Source organism: Rattus norvegicus, chromosome Y (assembly GCF_021556685.1).
Source record: "Rattus norvegicus strain SHRSP/BbbUtx chromosome Y, alternate assembly SHRSP_T2T, whole genome shotgun sequence".
Lineage (NCBI taxonomy): Eukaryota > Metazoa > Chordata > Mammalia > Rodentia > Muridae > Rattus > Rattus norvegicus.
The window spans coordinates 396,953-413,114 of NC_141555.1; the positions used below are offsets into that span (position 1 = coordinate 396,953).

The 16,162-nt window shown below is 36.5% G+C and overlaps 1 protein-coding gene and 1 long non-coding RNA gene across 2 annotated transcripts in view; one reads left to right on the plus strand and one right to left on the minus strand.

Annotated features, from left to right (window-relative positions):
- Positions 1-16,162, minus strand: part of LOC108353310 (uncharacterized) — a 90,953-nt gene that overhangs the window by 8,584 nt on the left and 66,207 nt on the right. Inside the window, exon 4 of the long non-coding RNA XR_015647393.1 lies at positions 472-598. This is a non-coding gene — a long non-coding RNA (uncharacterized LOC108353310). The remainder of the gene's footprint in view (positions 1-471; positions 599-16,162) is intronic.
- Zfy1 (zinc finger protein 1, Y-linked) overlaps positions 1-16,162 on the plus strand; it is a 41,404-nt gene that overhangs the window by 701 nt on the left and 24,541 nt on the right. The window contains 2 exon segments of the mRNA NM_001447243.1: positions 1,433-1,577; positions 8,745-8,832. Of these exon segments, the coding sequence (NP_001434172.1) occupies positions 8,772-8,832 (61 nt within the window). The 5' untranslated portion in view covers positions 1,433-1,577; positions 8,745-8,771.

Here is a 16,162-nt window from a genome sequence, read left to right on the forward strand (position 1 = left end):
TTAGGAGGGAAAGTCCCTCTGTAGGCCGTGAGTAGATGAAGTAGAGCTTACTGTAACAAGTGATACTGTACAGCGGTGTACATCAGGTACACCGAATTGATTTGTTAACTGTGCCCAGTTTACAGCAGTACCTATCTTACTGGTTCACTCTGTTTACCTGGAGTATGTGGCTACTAACATTAAAAGCACAACTTTATAGAAAGAAAGTTGCTGGTTCAGTTCTGTAAAACAGAAGTGCAACCTCAAATAGGAAGCTCGAGATGGGGGAGAGTAAAACTCAGTTTTCCAATTTATTGAAAACTATTTCAATAGGTCTGTTTAAAGTCTTACTGTTTTGACGAAGTCTTTGGGAAAAAGATGTATTTTAAGAATTTAAAGTAATGCATATATATGTGGTTTAATGTTAGATTGTTTATTTCATTTGAAAAGTCTTAACTTTACTCAAAGCACTTTTTTCTTTTACATACTTACGTATTTTGCTGGAAAATCGGAATCCTGTGTTTGTTCACTATGAAAAAAGATTCAGCATGTATCTGTCTTCTGAAAGTTCTGTGCTGAAATTTCACCGGAAAAGAAATCTTCCATCAAGGAAATGGTTCTGAAATAGGAAGGCCTTTTCATAAGGTTACTAAAGGATGGGAAAGGTTTTGCTAAGTAGACAGAGGAGTAGAGGAAATAATTTAACAGACAGAAATCTCTTCTGAGAACAAATCTAGTTTGTCTAGAGTTGATTTATAGGTAGAAGTACTGTATACATTTAGACCAAAAGACCTATAGTTATGAAAGATGTCACAAGATTTGTTTGATATTCACATAGTCCTGGCTAAAACCAGTTCTGGATCTATTGCAGGTGTGATAAAGTTGAGTGATAATGGGAGCTAGATAGTGATAATGCTATTACTGGAAATTTTTTTTTTTGCTAAGAATATTGCTTTTTAAGTGGTAATCTCTTCTAGAGGATAACTGTGTTCTTTAAAGTAGCATAAGTAATTATCATTGAATTAGTAAATTTATCATTGTCAAAACTACAGGGATAATTTGAAAAGTTTCTTTAATTGTTCAGAAATAAGTTAATAAAAACAATAAGTTTCACTGTACCTTAAAGTCTTCCTAATCATATAATCTTTTATTACTTCTCACTTAAACTTTTAGAGCTCATGCTTTAATTTAAGGATGACCTAGGTGTCACAAAGTTTCAAAAATAATGTGAATGAGTGCTTATTTCACAGTTTTGTGATTTTAAAAAAGTTTTTTGTTTTCTTAGGTTGCAAAGTTAAAGTAGTGATACTTCATGAGCTATTCAAGTAAAACAAAATTCTTAAGTCATTTAGACCATGGTTTAGAAGAGGGCATTGCAAAAGGCAGACTAGAAGCAAGTTAAAAATGTGTTATTTGTTGGCACTTGTTAATTTATTCTGTTTGTTGACTGTAGAAGTAGTTTCTTGATATCTTGGCAGCTGAAGAAATTTAAACTGAAAAATTACATGTTGCACAGTACAGAAGCAAAAGGTGTTCCAGTACAGCCATTGTGAATATGCAAGATTAAGATAAAATTAGAAGCATACTTTTTATGTCAGGTAAGAATATGCTTTAAAAGATTTCTACAAAAATGCTTACATGTTTATTTTAACTGTTTTTGTTCAAGTTATAATTTTTTTACCAGGTTCAGAGAGCTTATTAATTGGGAGAAATTAATAGATTAGTTCATTAGACATTGATCTTACTAATTTGACAAATCATGGTGATTTGTATGTATGTGTATATGCAGGTGCATATGTGTATGGAAACATGTAAATGGTCTGTATGTATGGAGAGGTAGAATATAACTCAGATGTTGTTTCATAGGTGCTTATCTATCTTGCTTTTTGAGACAGACTCTCAAAATCTCTCCAAGTAGGCCAGACTAGCTAATTTAAGCCCCACCTTTCCAGATCTGGGATCACAAGTGTGTGCCACATAACCTGTTATTTTTTATGGTAGATCTAGGACTCAAACTCAGGCAAACACTTACAGATTTATGGATTGAGATCCCTCAAGGTGCTGTTTTTCACTGTTTATTTAATTAAAATCCTTATTTTGAAAAGCAGAATTTGGGGTTAGTTTCAAAAATGAGGGGAAAAAGGGGAAATTTTCCATACAATCTAGTAATTAGTTGTTAGTATAGTTCAATAGATTAAACAGCATCTAAATTATTTTCTTACTTATTTCTTTTTCTTTTTTTTTTTTTTCGGAGCTGGGACCAAACCCAGGGCCTTGCGCTTGCTAGGCAAGCGCTCTACCACTGAGCTAAATCCCCAACCCTTCTTACTTATTTTTGATCCAGCTTAAAATGTCCTTCAGCCACAAGGCCCTGGGTTCGGTCCCCAGCTCCGAAAAAAAAATGTCCTTCAGCATTATGTAGTTGAATTGCATATAGGGCAGAAAAAGGAGATAACCCTAAGCCCCCTGTTTTCATTAGAAGGCTACATATATTGTATATGATTAGCAAATATTTTAAGATTGACTAATTAATTTTACTTGGAGAGCCATTCAGTTGTATTTAATTCTTTCCTGGTCTCCAAGGTTAAATAAGTAAATAAGAAACTAACAATTATTTGACCTTCTTAGTTGTTTATATTTGTTTTTGATTTTTTTTTTCAATATAGTGTTTGCTGGCTCCAACACATGTAAATCATCCTGGTCTCAAAGTTGAGGCTTTCCTGCATGTGATATGCTAAAAGTATTTTTAATAAGCATTTTGCTTTTCTCTACAACCTTTAAACTGCCAGGACTTATATGAACATTTACACAGTATAAAATAAATCAATAGAAAATACTGTGTAGGATTTAAAACGAGAGTAAAAAGTATTATATAGTTGAAATGTAAAAGAAGATCGATTTTTGTTCTTTGTGAATTTACTATTTACTATTTACTATTTAATATCTTTAACTGAAAATTGAGTTGATACTATCTTAGGTGAAAATTAAGAGAATATGCATATTTTAATACAGATTGTCCCACATAAAAAATAAAGCACACCTGTTTTTTCTTTTTAAGATAATTATATACATTTCTACTTCCTCTTTCCTTCCTTCAAACTTTCACATTTACCCCATGTTATCCTTCAAATTAAGTTTTCATTTTTATTACTTGTGCATGTCTTTGGTCTCTGTGTGTGTGTCTGTATGAATATAAAACCAGAAAAGTTTGTTTAATGTTACTTGTATATAGGTATTCAGGGCTGACTATTTGTCACTGGACTACTAATTTCTCTTTGCTGGAGAAGACCTAACCTAATCTTAGCTTTTGTCTATTGCCTGTAGTTATTTGGGTTTGGTTTTGACCTCCTGGCCTTATACCCAGACACTTTGGTATGTCCATTGGTGGCATCCTAGTTTAGCTCATAATTGGGCAGTCATGTTGGTGATACATTATGGGTGTAGCTCTGATATTACTAGAAGGCATAGTTTCTGAGCAAACTCTGATCCTCTAGCCCTTAGGCTCTTTTCCACAATATTTCCAAAACAGGTGTGGAAGTGTTTTGAAGATGTATCATGACTGCATTTTGATTGGTTCTGGTTTTCTGTAGTAATATCCTTCTGTTGTAAAATGAATTCTTTTTGATGACAGGTAAAGGCTAAATTTATCTATGTTATTTTTTATTAGATATTTTATTTACATTTCAAATGTTATTTCCTTTCTCAGAATCCTGTGCATAAGCCCCCTTCCCCTCCCCTTCTTTTATAACAGTGTTCCCATTCCCATCCACCACCTTCAAACTCCCCCTACATTTCCTTTCACTTGGGGGTTCCAACCTTGGCAGGACTAAGGGCTGCTTCTTCCATTGGTGCCCAACAAGGGTATTCTCTGCTACATATGCAGTTTGAGCCATGGGTCAATCCATGGATAGTCTTTGGGTAGTGATTTAGTCCCTGGAAGCTCTGCTTGGTTGGCATAGTTGTTCTTATGGGTTGCAAGCTCCTTTACCTCTTTCAGTCCTTCCACTAATTCCCCTGCAGGGGGTCCTATTCTCAGTTCAGTGGTTTGCTGCTAGCATTGACCTCTGTATTTGGCATGCTCTGGATGTGTCTCTCAGGGGAGATCTATATCTGGTTCTTGTCAGCATGAACTTCGTAGCTTCATCCATCTTATCTAATTTTAGTAGCTGTATATATATGGGCGCCATGTGGAACAGGCTCTGAATGGCCATTCCTTAAGTCACTGCTCTAAATTTTGCTTCAATATCCCCTCTTATGGATGTTTTTGTTCCCTCTTTTAAGAACTGAAGACTCTGCACTTTGATCATCCTGCTTCTTGAGTTTCATGTGGTTTGTGGATTGTATCTTGGGTAATTCGAGCATTTGGGCTAATATCCACTTATCAGTGAGTACATACCAACTGTGTTTTTCTGAGTTTGGGTTACCTCGCTCAGGATGATATTTTCCAATTCAGTCCATTTGCCTATGAATTTCATAAAGTCATTGTTTTTGATAGCTGAGTAATATTCCACTGTGTATCCATTCCTCTGTTGAGGGGCATCTGGGTTCTTTCCAGCTTCTGGCTATTATAAATAAGGCTGCTATGAACATAGTGGAGCATGTGTCTTTTTTATATGTTGGGGCATCTTTTGAGTATATGCCCAAGAGAGGTATAGCTGGGTCCTCAGGTAGTGCAATGTCAAGTTTTCTGAGGAACCTCCAGACTGATTTCCAGAATGGTTGTACCAGTCTGCAATCCCACCAACAATGGAGGAGTGTTCCTCTTTCTCCACATCCTCACCAGCATCTGCTGTCACCTGAGTTTTTGATCTTGGCCGTTCTCACTGGTGTGAGGTGAAATCTCAGGGTTGTTTTGATTTGCATTTCCCTTATGACTAAAGATGTTGAACATTTCTTTAGGTGTTTCTCAGCCATTTGATATTCCTCAGCAGTACATTTTTCTTAAGAACTGAGCCATTCTTTTCCTGCACCAAATATTAACATTCTAGTCCAGAACTTTTTATTTGAAAGCATTGGATAGCATAAAACATATTTTTTTCTCAAAAATGAATAAAATCAATATTTGTTTTTAAAGGGTTATTATTTTATTTTGTGTGCACATATGTCTTATTATGGGCATTTTCACATGTGTGAGGGTGCTCAAGGAACCTATGAGTGGATGCTAGATGTTCTGAAGCAGATATCTGTAACAGATAACCATGAACCACCATTCCTGACATAGTTTCTGGGCACCAAACTGGAATCCTTTGAAAGTACAGTACATGCTCTTAAGCACCAAGCTGTCACTCCATCTCCAAACATACAGTTTTAAAAATCAAAATATATTGTTTACATGATTGTAGTATCTGGAAAACTTTAGATTCTGGAGGTTAAAAAGTATTTTTATTTATTTATTTTTTTTTATTATTATCTTGAGTATTTCTTATATACATTTCAAGTGTTATTCCCTTTCCCGGTTTCCGGACAGACATCACCCTCCCCCCTCCCCTTCCTTGTGGGTGTTCCCCTCCCAAACCTCCCCCCATTGCCACCCTCCCCGCATAGTCTAGTTCACTGGGGGTTCAGTCTTAGCAGGACCCAGGGCTTCCCCTTCCACTGGTGCTCTTACTAGGCTATTCATTGCTACCTATGAGGTTGGAGCCCAGGGTCAGTCCATGTATAGTCTTTAGGTAGTGGCTTAGTCCCTGGAAGCTCTGGTTGCTTGACATTGTTGTACTTTTGGGGTCTCGGGCACCTTCAAGCTCTTCCAGTTCTTTCTCTGATTCCTTCAACGGGGGACCTATTCTCAGTTCAGTGGTTTGCTGCTGGCATTCGCCTCTGTATTTGCTGTATTCTGGCTGTGTCTCTCAGGAGCGATCTACATCCGGCTCCTGTCGGTCTGCACTTCTTTGCTTCATCCATCTTGTCTAATTGGGTGGCTGTATATGTATGGGCCACATGTGGGGCAGGCTCTGAATGGGTGTTCCTTCAGTCTCTGTTTTAATCTTTGCCTCTCCCTTCCCTGCCAAGGGTATTCTTTTTCCTCATTTAAAGAAGGAGTGAAGCATTCACATTTTGATCATCCGTTAAAAAGTATTTTTAGAAAGGCTTTTACCATTTTCAACATATGTAACCAAGGAAAGTTCTATTAAAAACTAAGGCATGGTTAGTTGCTATGGAAACTCAGAAGAAAGAAAATTTTTACTAGCAGTTTTTATTGTTTGCATAGAGAAGGAAAAAACATATTGGGGGATGGGAATTGATCCCATATGATAATATAGACTTTTTATTAGAAAAAAAAAAAGAACCAAGTATAGAATTGTGAATTTAGAGAGACACTGTATTTCAATTTTCTAAAAGATTTTTATTATTTTAATTATCTTTTATTGAAAAGGATTTTTACAGAAGTGCATATGTCAGCAGAATCCAGAGGTAGAATCAGATTCCCTAGAGCTGAAATTAATAGGCAGTTTTCATACTAGGAACTGAAGTCAGGTCCTTTGCAAAAGCAATATGTATTCTTATTACTGAGCCTTTTTCAATTTCACTTATTTATTTTGACATTTATTTGTATTAGTATGTTCACACAAACCCATGTGTTGCATATGAGTATGTATATACCATTGTAAATACACATGTAAAAGTCAAAGATTAACATACAGGAGTCAATTCTTTTATCATGTAGTTCCTGGGATCAAAGTTCATACTTGGAATCATAATAAGTACCTTAGAAATCTTGGTGATCCCTTTTTATTTCTTTTTTGGCACCTGCAATTTTTCTTTTTTCTTTTTCTCTGAAGAGTAAAAGTAAACAAAGAACAGTTATTTGAACTATGGTGAATGACTTGAGGATACATCTCAGAATACAAGATACAGTCTGAGGCTGAATTAAGTTAAACATTTTAAATGGAAATTTTTTTATTATTTTCATTTAAATATTTTCATTATTTAAATTTTGTTTTAGAAAATTCACTCGTTTTACATGTATTTTACATTATATTGTATATGGAATTTATAAGATACAGGGTGGAAATAAGTATAATGGAGAATATTATTAGATTCCCCTAAAATAAGAAGTATAAAGTATAATAGATAAGACCTTATGAGAAAGTACAAGGTATAGTCATGAGGCATTAGAAAGGTGAAGATAGCCCAGTCTCTTAGGTTTTAGAAGGCAGGATGAATGAGAAAAAGTATGTGAATAAATCTGAATTTGTATTGTTGAAATATTAAGAATCTGGCTCTAAAGCTGGATGCTTGTAGTGTATGCCTTTAATCCCAGCACTCATGAGACAGAGGCAGATGTAGCTCTTGAGTTCAAGCCCAGCCTATTCTTCCAGGACAGTCAGGGCTCCACAGAGAAATCCTGTCTTAAAAGGGAAAAAAGTTGAAAAGGCTCTAAGTAAGTTAGGGCCAAAAACAAGCAAGATAACAAACAGCATTTGATATTTTAAAAATTAGTCCTATTTTTAAACCAAGGTCTTATGAGAGGACTGGTAGTTCAGACAAAAAATTATCTGGCTTTTAGTTTGAAACAGGAATTTGAACTGCGATGCAATTTATTTGGTAAAGTACCTACTTAGCATCCATAAGGCCCTGGGAATAATGACTTATGCCCGAAAATTTCTGCACCACAGAGTTCATTATCAGAGGATAAGAAGATCAAGGTAATTGGTCACCACAAAATAAGATAGCCTTAGATTTATAAAACACTGTCTCAGAAAACCAAACAACAACAACGACCTGAATCTAATGTACTATAAAAAGTTTTTATAAGATGTATGACTCATTTTATAAATGCCCTTGACAACTATCCTGGTGATGTGAGTTGTACTAATATGTTTGAAAGTGAGAATCACTTTTTACAAGTTGTCCTCTGACCTGAACACTAATACTTTGGTACTTATGCCTATATAAGACATACAAAAGTAAAAATTTTAAGGTAAATATTGGGTAAATGTAAGAAGGTTAATAATGTATTTGTAGAAAAAGTAGACATCTTCAATGTTATATTAAAACAGAATATAAAAAATTGTATTTAATTTTGTCTATGTAAACTGGCTATTTCTCACGATAGTCTAAACCAAATTTAGAAAATTACTTCAAGCATTAAAGTGACACTTATGTAAATAGGTACAAAAAGACTTTATTGTCTTTTTTGTTTCAGACATGAATTATACTTATTATATCTGGTATCAGTTCATTTATGGTCCATATAGTTAAAGCAAAAGCAGAGACTCTTACAAATATACTTTTTCGGTAATTAGAAGGTCAATTAGGATGGACCGTTTGTGTACATATCTTAATTAGGAATTTCGTTTTACCATTTTATAATGTGAAATTTATAATTGAATTTATAATTTAGCAAGACTAAAAACTATTGTAAATTTATAGATGTAATAAAATTTTGCCAAAATTTACTAGGAATATACAAAATAGGTATAAGATTGAGTTGCCATTGGTAGACAAGAGGAACTTTCCTCTAAGAGATGTTTCTGTATATTATTTTGAAAAAATGTAATATTTGTTTCTATGTAAAATTTGAATTTTTCTTAAGATTAAAATAAAAAAAAACTTAGGACTTACTTCCTGGAATGTTTAAAATAGCAAAATCATAAAGAGTACTTTGATTTAGTTTCACTTCTAATTATAGTGTTTTCTTATGTATTCCTTTTTATTGCAGTTGATGGGTTATTGAAAATGAGTGCTTCAGATATGTAAACATGATGACATTTTAATATGTAATATAGAAGAAATCAATATTTGATATTTATTCCCTGGTTTAGGAGCTGACTTAGTCAGAACTGAAAGCCATGGATGAAGAAGAAATTGAATTGACTCCACAGGAAGAAAACTCATTGTTTGATGGAATAGGTATAATATTTCTTGAGTATTCTGATTCTTAAATTAGATTTAGAATTATTTCAACAAAATTTGTTGTCAGATTTTATTTATATCATTTCGTACAAAATTCCCTTAGTATTGGCCGAACTTTTATTGGTAACTCTGTCAGTTATACTATCAGTATTCAAGTCTTACTGCTAGTTTCAGTTATTTTTTATTTATTTATTTATTTTTACAAATTATGTGTTCATATGCATGAATATGCCATGGCACCTGTGGTGAGTAAAGAAGCAGGATTGCTTGCTTTACTAGATGTGTCTCAGGAATCCCAGATAATAAAGCTTGGTAGCAGATGCTTTTCTCTGCTAAATCATCCAACTGGTTCAGTTTCACTTATTCTGATATGTACAAGTTATGCAACTAAATACTACTAGTTCTGATTTGGGGTATTTTACAGACATAAGCCCCTTATCCCATCTCCCTTCCATTCTTTTATAAGGGTGTTCCAATTCTAACCCCTCCCCCAGTCCCAACATTTTCCTATACTACGAGGTCCAACCTTGGCAGGACCAAGGACTTCTCCTTCCATTGGTGCCCAACAAGGCTATTCACTGCTACATATGCAGCTGGAGCCCTGGGTCTGTTCATATGTAGTCTTTGAGTAGTGGTTAAGTCCCTGGAAGCTGTGGTTGATTTGCATTGTAGTTTTTATGGGGTTGCAGGTCCCTTCCGCTGCTCCTTCAATCCTTTCTCTAATTCCTCCAACTCCATTCTCAGTTCAGTGGTTTCAGCTAGCATTCTCCTCTCTATTTGAAATGATCTGGCTGTGTCTTCTTGGCTTTCTCAATCCTATCTAGTTTTGGTGACTGTATATATATATATATATATATATATATATATATATATATATATGGGCTGTATATATGTATATATGAATATATGTGGGGCAAGCTCTGAATGACAGGTACTTCAGTCTCTGCTCCAAACTCTCCCCCCGACCCCGCCCCAGAGCTGTGGACCAAACCCAGGGCCTTGCGCTTGCTAGGCAAGCGCTCTACCACTGAGCTAAATCCTCAACCCCCAAACTTTGCTCCATATCCACTCCTATGAATATTTTTGTTCCCCCTTTTAGAAAGGAGTGACACTTTGATTTCACTTCTTCTTGAGCTTCATGTGGTCTGTGGATTGTATGTTGGGTAATTCAAACTTTTGGGCTAATATTTACTTATCAGTGAATGGGTACCATGTGTGTTTTTCTGTGATTTGGGATACCTCACTCAGGATGATATTTTCCAATTCCGACCATTTGCCTATGAATTTCATAAAGTCATTGTTTTTGATAGCTGAGTAGTATTCCATTGTGTAGATGTACCACATTTTCTGTATCCATTCCTCTGTTGAAGGGCATCTGGGTTCTTTCCAGCTTCTGGCTATTATAAATAAGGCTGCTATGAACATAGTGGAGCACGTGTCTTTGTTATATGTTGGGGCATCTTTTGGGTATATGCCCAGGAGAGGTATAGCTGGGTCCTCAGGTAGTGCAATATCCACTTTTCTGAGGAGCCTACAGAATGATTACCAGAGAAGTTGTATAAGTTTGCAATAAATCAAACAATGGAGGAGTGTTCCTCTTTCTCCATGTTTTGCCAGCATCTGTCGTTACCTGAGATTTTGATCTTAGCCGTTCTGACTGGTATGAGGTGGGATCTCAGGGTTGTTTTGATTTGCATTTCTCTGGTGACCAAGGATGTTTAATATTTCTTTAGGTGTTTCTCAGCCATTCTATATTCCTCATCTGTGAATTTTTTGTTTAGCTCTGTACCCCATTTTTAATAGGGTTATTTGGCTCTCTGGAGTCTAACTTCTTGGGTTCTTTGTATATTTTGGATATTAGCCCTCTATCCAATGTAGGACTGGTAAAGATCTTTTCCTAATCTATTGGTTGCCATTTTGTCCTATTGATAGTGTCCTTTGCCTTACAGAAGCCTTGCAGTTTTATGAGGTCCCATTTGTCAATTTCTTGATCTTGATCTTAGGTGGTTTTTTTCCCAGGAAATTTTCCTCAGTGTCCATGTGTTCAAGGCTCTTCCCCACTTTTTCTTCTATTAGTTTGAGTGTATCTGGTTTGATGTGGAGGTCCTTGATCTGCTTGGACTTGAGCTTTGAACTGGGAGATAAGAATGGATGGATTTGCTTTCTTCTACAGGCTGACCTCCAGTTGAACCCGCACCATTAGTTAAATGCTGTCTTTTTTCCATTGGATGGCTTCAGCAACTTTGTCAAAGATCAAGTGACCTTAAGTGTGTGGGTTCATCTCTGGGTCTTTAATTCTATTCCATTGGTCTATCTGTCTGTCTCTGTACCAATACCATACAGTTTTTGTCACTATTGCTCTGTAATACTGCTTAAGATCAGGGATAGTGATTCCCACAGAAGTTCTGTTATTGTTGAGGATAATTTTCCCTATCCCAGGTTTATTGTTACTCCCAATGAATTTGCAAATTGCTCTTTCTTACTCTATGAAGAATTGGATTAGTATTTTGATGGGGATTGCATCGAATCTGTAGATCGCTTTTGGTAAAATGACCATCTTTACTATATTAATCCTGCCAATCCATGAGCATGGGAGATCTTTCCATCTTCTGAGGTCTTCCTCAATTTCCTTCTTCAGAGACTTGAAGTTCTTGTCAGACAGATCTTTTACTTGCTTCATTACAGTGACACCAAGGTATTTTATGTTACTTGAGACTATTGTGAAGGGTGTCATGTCCTTAATTTCTTTCTCAGCCTGTTCATCCTTTGAGTAGAGGAAGGCTAATGATTTGTTTGAGTAAATGTTATACCCAGCCACTTTGCTGAAGTTGTTTATCAGACTTAGTAGTTCTTTGTGAAACTTTTGTGATCACTTAAGTATACTATCATATTTGCAAAATTTTGATCTCTTCCATTCCAATTTGTATCCCTTTGACCTCCTTTTGTTGTCCAGTTGCTCTGGCTAGGACTCTGAGTCTTATATTAAATGAGTAGGGAGAGAGTGTGGCAGGATCGTTTAGTCCCTGATTTTAATGGGATTGCTTCACATTGCTCTCCATATTGTTTGATGTTAGCTACTGGTTTGCTGTATAGTGCTTTTACTATGCTTAGTTATGGGCCTTGAATTCCTGTTCTTTTCAGGACTTTTATCACAAAAGGGTATTGAATTTTGTCAAATGCTTTCTCAGCATCTATTGAAATCATGTGGTTTTTTTTCTTTGAGTTTGTTTATATAGTGGATCATGTTGATGGATTTCCATAAACTGAACCATCCCTGCATTCCTGGGATGAAGCCTACTTGATCATGATGGATGATGGTTTTGATGTGTCCTTGGATTCGTTTTGCAAGAATTTTCTTGAGCATTTTCCTAAGAGAAATTGGTCTGAAGTTCTCTTTCTTTGTTGGGTCTTTGTGTGGTTTAGGTATAAGAGTAATTGTGGCTTCATAGAAGGAATTCGGTAGTGCTCCATCTGTTTCAATTTTGTGGAATAGTTTGGATAGTATTGGTATGAGGTCTTCTATGAAGGTCTGATAGAATTCTGCACTAAACCCTGGGCTATTTTTGGTTGGGATACTTTTAATAACTGATCTATATCTTTAGGAGTTATAGGATTGTTTAGATGGTTTATCTGTTCCTGATTTAATTTTGGTACCTGGTATTTGTTTAGCAAATTATCCATTTCCTCCAGGTTTTGCAGTTTTGTTGACTATAGCCTCCTTTTTAGTAAGATTTGATGATTGTTTGAATTTCCTCAGTTTCTGTTATTATGTCTCCGTTTTCATTTCTGATTTTGTAATTTGGATACACTCTTTGTGCCCTCTGGTTAGTCTGGCTAAGGGTTTATCTATCTTGTTGATTATCTCACAGAACCAACTTTTGGTTTTGTTGATCCTTTGTATGGTCCTTTTTGTTTCTACTTGGTTGATTTCAGCTCTGATTTGATAATTTTCTGCCTTCTACTCCTCCTGGGTGTATTTGCTTTTTTTTTGTTCTAGAGATTTTAGGTGTGCTGTCAAGCTGATGTATGCTTCTTTTTGGAGGCACTCAGAGCTATGAGTTTTCCTCTTAGCACAGCTTTCATTGTTTCGCATAAGTTTGGGTTTGTTGTACCTCATTTTAATTAAATTCTAAGAAGTCTTTAATTTCCTTATTTCTTCCCGATCAAGTTATCATTGGATAGTTTTCATTGAAGAGCATTCTTCAGCTTCCATGTGTATGTGGGCGTTTTGTCATTTTCTTATTATTGAAGTCCAGCCTTTTACATAGTGATTTCATAGGATGCATGGGATTATTTCAATTTATTGTATCTGTTAAGGCCTGTTTTGTGACTGACTATATGGTCAATTTTGGAGAAAGTACCATGAGGTGCAGAGAAGAAGGTATATCCTTTTGTTTTAGGATGAAATGTCCTATAAATAAATATCTGTTAAATCTATTTGGTTCATAAACTTGTTGTTTCTCTATGTCTTTGTTTAATTTCTGTTTCCATGATCTGTCCATTGATGAGAGTGGGGTGTTGAAATCTCCTATTATTGTGTGAGGTGCAATGTGTGCTTTGAGCTTTAGTAAGGTTTCTTTTATGAATGTAGGTGCTTTTGCATCTGGAGCATAGATATTTAGGATTCAGAGTTCATCTTGGTGGATTTTTCCTTTGATGAATATGAAGTGTCCTTCCTTACATTTTTTGATAAATTTTGGTTGAAAGTTGATTTTATTCGATATTAGAATAGTGACTCCAGCTTGTTTCTTCAGACCATTTGCTTGGAAAGTTGTTTTCCAGCCTTTTACTCTGAGCTACTGTCTGTCTTTGTCTCTGAGATGTATTTCCTGAGATGTATGCAACAGAATGCTGGGTTCTGTTTCCATATCCAGTCTTTTATTTTTTGTCTTTTTATTGGGGAGTTGAGTCCATTGATGTTGAGAGATACTAAGGAATAGTGATTGTTGTTTCCTGTTATTTTTGTATTTAGAGGTGGAATTATGTTTGTGTGTCTCTCTTCTTTTGGTTTTATTTCAAGGATATTACTTTCTTGCTTTGTCAAGGGTATAGTTTTCCTCCTTGTGTTAGAGTTTTCCATCTTTTATTCTTTATATTGCTGTATTTGTAGAAAGATATTGTTTAAATTTGGTTTTGTCATGGAATATCTTGGTTTCTCCATCTATGTTAATTGAGAGTTTTGCTATATATAGTAGCCTGGGTTGGCATTTGTGTTTTCTTTGACTTCTCCCCAGGATCTTCTGGCTTTCATAGTCTCTGGTGAGAGAAATTCTTATAGGTTTGCCTTTACATGTTACATGACCCTTTCCCCTTACTGCTTTTAATATTCTTTTTTTGTTTTGTGCATTTGGTGTTTTGACTATTACCTGACAGGAGGAATTTCTCTTCTGGTCCAATCTATTTGGAGTTCTGTAGGCTTCTTGTATGTTTATAGTCATGTCCTTCTTTTTTTTTTTCTTTTTTCTTTTTCTTTTTTCCGGAGCTGGGGACCGAACCCAGGGCCTTGCGCTTACTAGGCAAGCGCTCTACCACTGAGCTAAATCCCCAACCCTAGTCATGTTCTTCTTGAGGTTCTTGTTCAAGATATTTACTGGACCTTTAAGTTGAGGAATCTTCACTCTCTTCTATACCTATTATTATTAAGTTTGATCTTCTCATTGTGTCTTGCATTTCCTGGATGTTTTGGGCTAGGAGCTTTTTGTGTTTTACATTATCTTTCATGGTTTTGTTGATGTTTTCTATAGTATCTTCTGCCCCTGAGATTCTCTCTTCTATCTCTTGTATTCTTTTGGTGATGCTTGCTTCTCTGACTCCTGATCTCTTTCCTAGGTTTTCCATTTCCAGAGTTGTCTCCTTTTGTGCTTTCTTTATTGTTTCTATTTCCATTTTTAAATCCTGGATGGTTTTGTTCAATTCCTTCTCCTGTGTTTTTCTGTAATTCTTTAAGGGATTTTTTTTTTACCTTCTTGTTTACCTGTGTTCTCCTGAATTTATTTAAAGGACTTATTTATGTTCTCCTTAAATCCTCTATCATCATCATAAGATGTGATTTTTTTTAAGTCCAAATCTTGCTTTTCTGGTGTGTTTGGATATCCAGTATTTGCTTTGGTAGGAGATGCCAAGTAGTCTTGGTTTCTGTTGCTTAGTTTCTTTCCCCATCAGGTTGTCCCTGGTGTTAGCTTGTCCTGCTGTTTCTGACAGTGGCCTGTGTGTCAGCACTCCTGTTTTCTTTTCTTTTTTTTTTTTAATTAACTTGAGCATTTCTTATATACATTTCGAGTGTTATTCCCTTTCCCGGTTTCCGGGCAAACATCCCCTTCCCCCCTCCCCTACCTTATGGGTGTTCCCCTCCCAACCCTCCCCCCATTGCCGCCCTCCCCCCATAGTCTAGTTCACTGGGGGTTCAGTCTTAGCAGGACCCAGGGCTTCCCCTTCCACTGGTGCTCTTACTAGGATATTCATTGCTACCTATGGGGACAGAGTCCAGGGTCAGTCCATGTATAGTCTTTAGGTAGTGGCTTAGTCCCTGTGAGCTCTGGTTGCTTGGCATTGTTGTACATATGGGGTCTCGAGCCCCTTCAAGCTCTTCCAGTCCTTTCTCTGATTCCTTCAACGGGGGTCCCATTCTCAGTTCAGTGGTTTGCTGCTGGCATTCGCCTCTGTATTTGCTGTATTCTGGCTGTGTCTCTCAGGAGCGATCTACATCCAGCTCCTGTCGGTCTGCACTTCTTTGCTTCATCCATCTTAGACCTGTTTTCTTTCAGCCAGATCTGGGAACAGAGAGCTGCTCCTGGGTTTGTGTGACCTGAAACCTCCAGACAGGTTGCTTGGTGCAGAAAAGTTGGTTTTACTTCTGCTCTCCGGTGTGTAGGCACTCCTGTCAACTGGCTTTCAACTCTTGGTATAAGCAGAAACATGAAGGGTCCTGCCCCTGATTCCCCAGAGGGCACAGAGGGTACTAGGTGCTTTCCTCTTTGGTCAGGAATATGGGCAGAGAGTACTCTTCTCTGAGTTTTCAGGACTGTTTCTTTTTCAGAAGGTCCACCTCTCTCCCCCACAGAATTTTGGTGCAGGGAGCTGTGGAACTGCTTCAGTTCCTATTTATTTTTTTATTTATTTACTCCAGATATTATTCCCATCCTGGTCCATCCCCCCAACCCCTCACTGTTCCACATCCCATAACTCCTCCCCTACCCTCCTCAAACCCTGTCTTCTCAACCCATCTCCACAAGGATGTCCCCACCCTACCCACCCCATTAGATCTCTAAACTTGCTGGGTCCTCCAGTCTCTTGAGGGTTACGTGCATCTTCTCTGACTGAACCCAGA